The sequence below is a fragment of the Barbus barbus genome, assembly GCF_936440315.1.
Source record: "Barbus barbus genome assembly, chromosome: 37".
Classification (NCBI taxonomy): Eukaryota; Metazoa; Chordata; class Actinopteri; order Cypriniformes; family Cyprinidae; genus Barbus; species Barbus barbus.
Window position 1 is genome coordinate 6,654,496 of NC_136715.1, and position 10,178 is coordinate 6,664,673.

At 36.8% G+C, this 10,178-nt stretch overlaps 1 protein-coding gene across 2 annotated transcripts; it reads left to right on the forward strand.

Annotated features, from left to right (window-relative positions):
- LOC306857262 (U3 small nucleolar RNA-interacting protein 2-like) lies at window positions 1-9,623 on the forward strand. Of its 2 annotated transcripts, none has more exons than XM_079397113.1 (15): window positions 1-197; window positions 309-394; window positions 481-587; window positions 668-735; window positions 1,943-1,984; window positions 2,071-2,197; window positions 2,314-2,438; window positions 4,358-4,450; window positions 4,564-4,664; window positions 4,752-4,886; window positions 5,042-5,104; window positions 6,521-6,666; window positions 6,943-7,022; window positions 7,279-7,352; window positions 9,418-9,623. In XM_079397113.1, the coding sequence occupies exons 1-15, from the start codon at window positions 129-131 to the stop codon at window positions 9,509-9,511; spliced, it is 1,410 nt and encodes a 469-aa protein (XP_079253239.1). In that variant the 5' UTR covers window positions 1-128; the 3' UTR covers window positions 9,512-9,623. The 2 variants fall into 2 exon arrangements, with proteins under 2 accessions (XP_079253239.1, XP_079253238.1); XM_079397112.1 differs by having other exon boundaries at window positions 16-197; window positions 6,521-6,675.
- The last annotated feature ends 555 nt before the right edge of the window (window positions 9,624-10,178 follow it).

The following is a 10,178-nucleotide window of genomic DNA, read 5'->3' on the forward strand; positions in this document are numbered from 1 at the left end:
CTGTAGCGCAAACACACAAGCAAACCATCCGAGAAGAAGAGCTGCAGGAAGCATGTGTTTGTGAACATGTGAGTGGCAGCCAACCACCGCTAAATTATCTCATAAAACAAGAAGTTTTATGCTCCATCATGTCGTCTTTCTTCATAAAGAAAAAGGTTATCTCTGCGGCTCCTAATAAAGGAGATTTAAAAAGAAAGGTACGATTACATTTAGTTGATGATACTGAGAAATACTTGTATCTTTTTAGATTTCGTACTGCTATGATTAAAATAAAACTTAATATCAGTATTGTTCTTTTGCATTTCAAGAGTAATGCAGATGATGGCAAAAGCAGATCAAAAAAATTCAGTAAGCGAATGGATGAAGAAATATCGAGTGACTCTGAAAATGAAAGGTAACTGAGCTAAAGGACCGTAGTTTGTTGTGCTTGGTGAACGCTGATGTTATATTAAAAAAATGACCCATGTGTTTCTTCTGCAGTGCTGATCCAAACAGAAAACAACTGGAAGACGACGAGATCGAGGAGACGCCGCAAGAGAAGAAACTTCGCCTGGCCAAACTTTACCTGGATCAGCTGAGAGAGGAAGGTTTGTAAGATCAAGCATCCACACATAGACTGACCACTGCCTCTGTTCTCTGAACCTGAACACTGTGCTGTCTCTGGCAGAGGACAAGAGAGCTGAGCAGGAATCATTTGAAGCGGATCTCATAGCTGGAAGACTGCAGGAGGATGTGGTAAGTTTTTGCTTATTTTTATTTTTTTTAGAAAATGTTCAGCATAAACAAGTTATGAGCATTTACATTAATTTATCACAGGGATTCCCAAACTGTTTTGTTAGCTGAACCCCCTTGAATTCCTCCTGAGACTTTAAGTTAATATTAAATAAGTTAACAACTCATGCCCCCAGTTTCACAGACAAGACTTAAGCCTAGTCCTAGACTAAAATGTAAATCTGAGCTGTTTCAACTGAAAGAAACTTGCACTGACTGATCTTTAAACATGTCAGTGTCTTTGTTTTGTCTTAAGATGCACACCAGTAATGTTTTTCCTACGGCATGTTTATAAACAATTACTTAAATGTCCTAATTGAACTATGGCCTAATCCTGTTTTAGGCTAAGCCCTGTCTGTGAAACTGGGCCATGGTGTGTTTTGAGTGTTAGATTTCGATTGTTTTTATTTTTTAAATTTCATTGTTTTTCTTTCAAATCTGCGTGCATATTAATATTTACAGTTATGGCAAGTCGGGTTGCTCGGAGTTGTTGAATTACTCATGTTTTTATATTAATACAGGAAGGAGCTGTATATTTCTACCAAAGCAAACTCAAAAACATTTCAAATAACTTTTGAAGGACAAATGTGACCCTGGAACACAACATTTTTCACTTATTTGAATAAATAGGCTTTCCATTGATGTATGGTTTGTTAGGATAGGATAATATTTGGCCGAGATACAACTATTTGGAAATCTGAAAAATCTAAGAAAATTGCCTTTAAAGATGTCCAAATGCAAGAAGTCCTTAGCAATGCATATTACTATGTTATATTTACAGAAGGAAATTTACAAAATCTCTTCATGGAACACAATCTTTATTTAATATCCTAATGATTTTTGGCATAAAAGAAAAATTGATAATTTTGGCCCATACAATGTATTTTTGGCTATTGCTACAAATATTCCCCAGCGACTTAAGACTGCTTTTGTGGTCCAGGGTCACAAACAATGGTTTAAAAGAATATATGATTGATTAATTGTAAACAAAAGATTACTTAAAAAATAAAAATGTAAATAACTTGCTCAAAATCTGTGTTGATTGGCCCTAAAACTGTTATTTTGGAAGATGTTGTATATGGCTACAGTGAGTGGATTTTTCATAAACTTATTTTAATAAGAGTTCATCTCAGTTGTCTCATAATCACTTGTTTTTCTTCATCTTCCTTAGCTGGAACAGAAAGGCAAACTGCAAAGACTGATAGCCAAAGAAGTGAGTGATGTTTTCATTAGCTGCTGTGCATCTTGATTCGCCACTGCTACTTCCTGTTTGTAACATCACCGTGACGTCTCTTCTAGCTCATAGCTCCAGACCCAGCAGAGATCAGGTTGTTGAGAGGACACAAGCTACCTGTCACATGTCTCGTCATCACCCCAGATGAGAAATACATCTTCTCAGCAAGCAAAGACTGCTCCATCATCAAATGTGAGTCTGACAGGTCAACTTAGCTCTGCTGAATGTTTTGAGGCATTTAAGCTTGTGTTGTACAGTATGAACTTGAGTCAGTGTGCTGCTAAATGAAAGATGATTATGATCTACAGGGGAGGTGGAGAGCGGGAAGAAGGTGCAGAAGATCGCAGGAGGACGGAAGGGAACAGAAGCGCGTCATATGGGACACACCGCTCACGTCCTGTGTATGGCCATATCATCTGATGGGAAATACCTGGTGAGTGCTGGAATTCATTGGATCATATTATTTATCAGTTTTCTACCTATTAATTTTTCCTTTGTGCCTTGGAATTGAACGGGCTGTATTTTGTGGCCATGTCTTAATATATTCATACCCAAGTGACCATTTAATTTTTTTTTTATTTCAATATGTTTGATCATTTCAATTAATGTTTAGGAATTTTTGAAATCCAGTATTTTCATAGTATGTCGAAGGCATCTATGTCCTTTGTATGTAATTAATAAAGCAATTAGTACTTCAGCAAGGACACATTAAATTGATAAGTGACAGTAAAGACATTTATAATGTTACAAATTACTTCTATTTCAAATACATGCTGTTCTTTTGAACTTTCTATTTGTCAAAGAATCGTGAAAAAAAAAAAATATTAAGCAGCACAGCCATTTTAAAGACCAAATTGCTCTGTTGGCTGTGGAGTCACGACATTTGCAAATATGATTAAAAGATGAATATGAGACAAAACTACAGAATGTCACATTTTATTATTCGCCGTTTCAACACATACATGTTTTACCAAATAAAATGAACAGCACTTTTAGAGTTCATCCCACTCATTGATGCGAGCATAAGTATTGGGACAGTTGAACATAAGCCAGATATAAAAGATTAAAAGATATTATTTAGTTGCAGATCCCTTGCGCACAATCACAGCAGTGAGTCTGTGACCCATAGACATCTCCAGACTCTTGGTCTCATCCTTTGAAATACTTTTCCCAGCCTTTAATGCAGCCAATTCCAATTGTTGCTTGTTTTGGGGAGTTTCTGCCTTTACTCTCTTCTTCAGCTGGTGAAATTCATGTTCAATCTGATTTAAATCTGGAGATTGACTTGGGCAATCTAAGACTTTCCATTTCTTTGCCCTTATAAATTCCTTGACTGAACTGGCAGGGTGTTTTGTGTCATTGTCCTGATGCAATATGAAGCACTTCCCAATTAATCTGGTGGCATTGTCTTGAATATTGGTAGGCAAGATGGTTTTGTACCCTTCCAAATTCATTCTGCTGCTGTCATCATACATTAAGTCATCAGTAAAGTTGAGAGGGCCTGTTCCAAGGCAGTCATGCATGCCCATGCCATGACACCACCTCCACCATGCTTTACAGATGAGGCTGTATGCTTGGGATCATTTGCAGTTCCCTTTTTTTCTCCACATTTTTGTTTTCCCATCACTTAGATAAAGGTTCATCTTTGTCTCATCGGTCCATAAACACAGTTCCAAAACTCTTCTGGCTCACCTTTGTGCTTTTTTTCAAACTCTAATCTTACCTTTCTAGTTTTGGTGCTGGTCAGAGGTTTGCATCTTGCTGTGTAGCATCTGTAATTCTGTGTCAAAGTCTCCTGAGGACAGTAGATTGTCAGAGCATCACCCCAGCTTTCTGGAATTTGTTGGTGATTTTACAGACACGTCTTTTATGATTCATTTTCAAAGCTTTTATGATTTGTCTGTCATCAACTACTGTTGTTTTCTCAGCCGATCAGGTCGTTGTTGGTTGCTGGTGGTTTCCAAACTCTTGATTCCTCCATGCCCTTTGTTTTTGCTATAGCTCTAATTCACGTATGTATGCATGCATGTAATGTTTCTTGAGCAGCAGATCAGCATATTAGACTGATTTCTGAAGGATCGTGTGACACTGAAGACTGAAAAATTATCTTTTTCCTCATAGGAATAAAATGTATTCAAATAGAAAATATTATGTATATGTGTATATTATGTGTGTATATGTGTGTGTTATAATGTTATATTTATGAAGAATGTTTAAAGTGATTTTACTGATATTTTTCTCTATAATATCTGGAACTGCCTTGATCAATTTGATCTGTTACAGTTTTTGTCAACTAGTTGAAAACACAAAGCTGGATGCAATTGAATAGGTGTGATTTTCTTTCTTTTATAGGCTAGTGGAGACATGAATAAACTCATCATGATCTGGGATCCGATGACATGTAAACATCTGTACAAGTTTAAAGGACACAGAGATGCTGTATCAGTGAGTAGACCATCTCTAATATATATTTAGATATTATAGTGTGACTTTAGATGATGACCATTTGCACAAATTGAACTGAATTTATCGCTTCTGCTTCAATGCTTCCTCCGCAGGGTTTGGCCTTTAGACGAGGAACTCACACCCTCTACAGCGCATCACATGACCGCTCAATAAAAGTGTGGAGCGTGGATGAGAACGCTTATGTAGAAACCCTGTAGGTACACCAGCTCCTAAATAAAACAGTTGAACTCGCTCTTTATTCTCAGGTTTCAATTTTGTGTTCATGTGTGTCTGTCGTCAGATTCGGCCATCAGGACATGATCACTGGGCTGGACTGTTTGAGTCGAGAGAGATGCGTGACTGCAGGAGGACGAGACAGGACAGTCCGAGTATGGAAAATTGCTGAGGAATCACAGCTTGTTTTTCATGGACACGAGTGAGTTTAAGTTTGTGGTCATGTCCTTTCTTTAATTATGACCTCAAAATTGGGCCTGGTTGAGACTTCATTTATTTTGTCAGTTTTAAGGATGAATTATCTTCACCTCCCTGCATGTACTGAGGTTTTTGTCCATGTCTTCTGTCTGTCTGAAGGGGCTCCATTGATTGTATCCAGCTTATTAATGAAGAACACATGGTCACAGGTGGAGATGATGGGTAAGACTTTTTTCATTTAAAGGGATAGTTCACCCAAAAATGAAAATTTCTGTCATTAATTACTCACCCTCATGTTGTTCCAAACCCGTAAGACCTTTGTTCATCTTCGAAACACAAATGAAGATATTTTTAATTAAATCTGAGAGCTTTCTGACCCTGCATAGACAATGCAACTGACACGTTCAAGACCCAGAAAGATAGTAGGGACATTGTTAAAATAGTTCATGTGACATCAGTGGTTCAACCTTAATTTTATGAAGCTACGAGAATACTTTTTGTGTGCAAAGAAAACTTATATATGTGCTGTCAATCGATTAAATTAACTAATTAATCGCACATTTTTCTGAAATTAATCGTGATTAATCCCACCTAACATTAAAGTTTTTTTAATATACATTTATATTGCAATAATTTCACATTCAATCTTCAAATTAATGTACAAACAACATAAAGACAGTATATTTTTAAATACTTGTTTAATGGCATCATTTTATGACTGAAGGCCAGTATCACTGATAGTATACCACTGCCAGTATACCAATACTGATTTCTCTATAAAATATTTAACCATTGACTATAGCCAATCAACATTACAGTATAATTGATAGCTAACAGTTTTAAAATGTATTAGACTTAAAAAAAAAAAAATTCTAATTTAAGTGAACTATATACAGGTCCTTCTCAAAAAATTAGCATACTTTTTTTGTATTAAAAACACTTTTCTTTTATTGGTCGGATTAAATATGCTAATTTTTTGAGATTTTTGGGTTTTCATGAGCTGTATGCCAAAATCATCAATATTAAAACAATAAAAGGCTTGAACTACTTCAGTTGTGTTGTAATGAATCTAAAATATATGAAAGTCTAATGTTTATCAGTACATTACAGAAAATAATGAACTTTATCACAATATGCTAATTTTTTGAGAAGGACCTGTATAATCTTCACATAAACCAAGTATAATAAATGTCATATTTACCTGTGCCCTTCAGCAGAAATATACAGAAATTGAAATGATCAAACACTAAATTCTAAATGAATCCTTAAAGCTATAGCATCATATTTGTCAACAGTCAACTGTATGAAATGTAAGATGACGTACAGGTCTGGGGGCAGGGTCAGTGTGTTAACTGCATTAAAATATTTTAATTGCGTTATTTTTTCATAACTAATTATGTTAACAGGTTAAACTGACAGCCCATATATATATATATATATATATATATATATATATATATATATGCATGCATGCATTTTCATTGCACCCCTAACTTTTTTTGTGCGCCTAATTATTTTTTTATTTTTTATTTTTTTTTATAACTTGGGAGCACATGCGCTCCTTGGGAAAAGGTAAGCATCAAGCCCTGCTTTATTGTATAAATGATTCCATTTCACTCGTGCTTTGGTTTTGCACAGCTCTATATCTGTTTGGACGGTTAATAAGAAGAAGCCGGTGAGCACAGTGAAGCAAGCCCACGGTAGCCATGGCAACACAGGTCTGGAGCAGCCCTACTGGGTGTCTTCTGTGGCAGCGCTGCACAACTCTGACATCGTGGCATCAGGTGGCTCAGGTGCACACACACACACTTACACACAACACCAGGTAACACTCATGGCCAACAAACCCACTGCACTTAAAACTACAACCGCCCACAGACTCTCATTTGCCTTTTTGCCCCACGCACACACACGATTACCCGCAAGTGCAATATTACCATCATAATCTGTCCTCGTTCCACTTTGGCCTTGTTCACAAAGCTCTCCGCCTTCTGTATTTCCATACGAGACTGCTCTCCAAACACCTGATTGCCATCAACATCATTGTTGTCCCTCCCCAGGCTCCCATAATTCAGCGGTGCAGCTGTGGAAGTGTGGGCAGGGATTCAGAGGCCTGGAGCCGCTCTTCAGCGTCCCTATGGTGAGCAGTACACATCCATACAGCTCTATTAGACTGGTTATTGCCCATCTGCTATTGAATCACGTCCTATGTGTGTGGATAAAGCAATGTACTTCATCTGGAGAGGTTGAATAATGTATCAGTTCATAATAGCACTATTTTTCTCAACTGCACAATGTCCACAGTGATGATGTGTCTGTCAGATGTGCGCGTCTCTTACAGTAAGTGTACCTGCGGTATAATCAATGCTAATAAGCTTGTATTATTGCTCTTTTAGGCTGGATTTGTCAACAGTCTTAAGTTCTCAAACTCTGGGAAGTTTCTTGTGGCGGGAGTTGGACAGGAGCACAGGTCAGGTATTTTTAATCATTGGGAAGTAGTATTTTTGCAAATAGCATCTGATGATTGACATTTTATCACTTAAAGGAACACTCCACTTTTTTTGGAAATGGGCTCATTTTCCAACATCCCTAGAGTAATACAGATGTGTATTACCGTTTTTGAATCCATTCAGCCGATCGCGGGGTCTGGCGGTCCCAAAATTAGCATAGCTTAGCATAAATCATTGAATCCGATTAGACCATTAGCATCTCATTATAAAATGACTAAAGAGTTTCGATATTTTTCCTATTTAAAACTTGACTCTTCTGTAGTTGCATCGTGTACTAAGACTGGCGGAAAATGAAAAGTTGTGATTTTCTAGGCTGATATGGCTAGGAACTATGCTCTCATTCCGGCGTAATAATCAAGGAATTTTGCTGCCGTACCATGGGTGCAGCAGGCGCAATGATATTACGCAGCGCCTGAAAGAAGTCCCCATCTAGGTAACTTTCAAAGTCACCGGCACTATGTTTGTGTAGTAGAAATAGCACATCATGAATATAAGTTTGAAAATGCATACTGACAGTACGCATTCTATATCTTGCAGTCATGCATTGTAATGATTGCAGAAATCACTTACTCTAGCGATAGCTGTCCGTCAGGTCCACTCGGCATGGGACGTTTTTTCCAGTTTTTGTCAAACCGGAAAAAAAATTTGACCACTGCAGGATGCAGCATTACTAAGAGGTCCTCGGATGTTGCGATACATGCCACTTCCTCATCAGGTAGATCAACCCTTGCCATCGATGGCAACACCTGGTCCCACTCGCTACAGCACAGGCACTCACTTTCGGTCGGCATGGGCTGGCAAGCCCCACACTTGCACCACCAGTTCGAATCAGCTCTCCTCCTCTCTTCTGCCATAGACTGTTCAGCTACACTTTCCAAACTTTCCTGTCTTTCATGCTGTAAAAGTTCGTCTTCTGTGTATTCAGGTTCAAACAGATATGGTTCAGGTTCTGTACCAAAGGAAATGTTTTCTAAATCGTCTCTTACTAATGTCTCCATGGTTGCAAGGCACGCTCCCTGTGCAAACAGGTGGTCACGTTATACTATTAGCAGGCGCTGCGTAATATCATTGCGCCTGCTGCACCCATGGTACGGCAGCAAAATTCCTTGATTATTACGCCGGAATGAGAGCATAGTTCCTAGCCATATCAGCCTAGAAAATCACAACTTTGCATTTTCCGCCAGTCTTAGTACACGATGCAACTACAGAAGAGTCGAGTTTTAAATAGAAAAAATATCGAAACTCTTTAGTCATTTTATAATGAGATGCTAATGGTCTAATCGGATTCAATGATTTATGCTAAGCTATGCTAATTTTGGGACCGCCAGACCCCGCGATCGGCTGAATGGATTCAAAAACGGTAAAACACATCTGTATTACTCTAGGGATGTTGGAAAATGAGCCTATTTCCAAAAAAAGTGGAGTGTTCCTTTAAATTTGTATTGACATTTAAAATTGTCATTTTATATTTTTATATAGTGTCATTTGCAAAGTCCAATAATTATATTGTCAAACAATAGTTAATGCACATTAAATATTCTTTAGTCAAATGGAATTTTGTGTATTTTATTGTCATTATTTAAATGTTGTATATGTATATGTAAGCACTATACACTATAACAGCCACTGGTCTTTAAATATTAGTAATTATCAATTGTATTGGCCATTAAAAAATTCCTTCACATAATGTTGAGTTTGTTCTTTAGTAGGTTTATTTTGCTGTTATATTGATAATTCTGTGTTCAGCTAAAAATCACTAAATATATTCAGAAAGGTAGAATTAATTTTGTCTTCCAGGTGCACTTTTAAATGTATTAATATTATTAATATAACGTTAATATTAATATTTCATTTTTGACTAACCTTTTTTATATTCAATGGTTTATCCTAATGCTGTGTACTTTCAAGGGCATAATTTTATGCAATAAGGCTGTACTACCACTAGATGGCACAAATATGAAGTGAATTGGTTCTTGCACAACATTTACACATTTCATAATTTGTATCTTTTTTCGTCTTTTTTAGATTGGGCCGATGGTGGAGAATAAAGGAAGCTAGGAACGGACTATATATCATTCCTCTTAAAAGACAAGCTCAAGAGCAAGAAGTTAACCAGTAATTTGGTTTGGTATCAGAAAACTTTTGGTTGCTTTGTTTTTTCTTCTTCTTTTGTTAATATGTCAGATCGTGATGTAAAAGAGGAGCTTTTGATTAAATGTCTATGGAGTTGATCTGTTTTGCTGCTCGTTATGTCCAGAGCTCTACATACAAGCTCAAATTTTTATTAGTGGTATAGTCCTTACATTTTCTAACTCCGATGAAATGCATTTCATTAATCTGTGAGCCAAATGAAGACTTCAGTTATTTTTTAAAAATGATTTATTTACATATATTACAAGTATAACACTGACTGCTTCACCGAAGTTCACATTAAAACATTTGTATCGTTCGTTACCTACTTTTTTTTTCAAAACTGACCACTAAGAATTTAATGCAAGTTCAAAAAGGGAAATACAGAATATAGTTTTTATAGTTTACACCTAAACTATTCCAAACATGAGACTTTTTTTACCACAACACTGAAAGGACGATAAACTCCTCTCCAAATGAAATTGGACTATTTTATCACCAAACTAAAACGAGAAATTTTTACAGTCTCCCACTTACTGAAAATACAGCATCTAAAATCACATACCCTTGGGTACATAATTTTTTCTAATATATTTTGTGCAAGTCTCATTGGTGCCGAAGGTCCTGTGTTTGCAGTAAATCACGAGACTTAAACA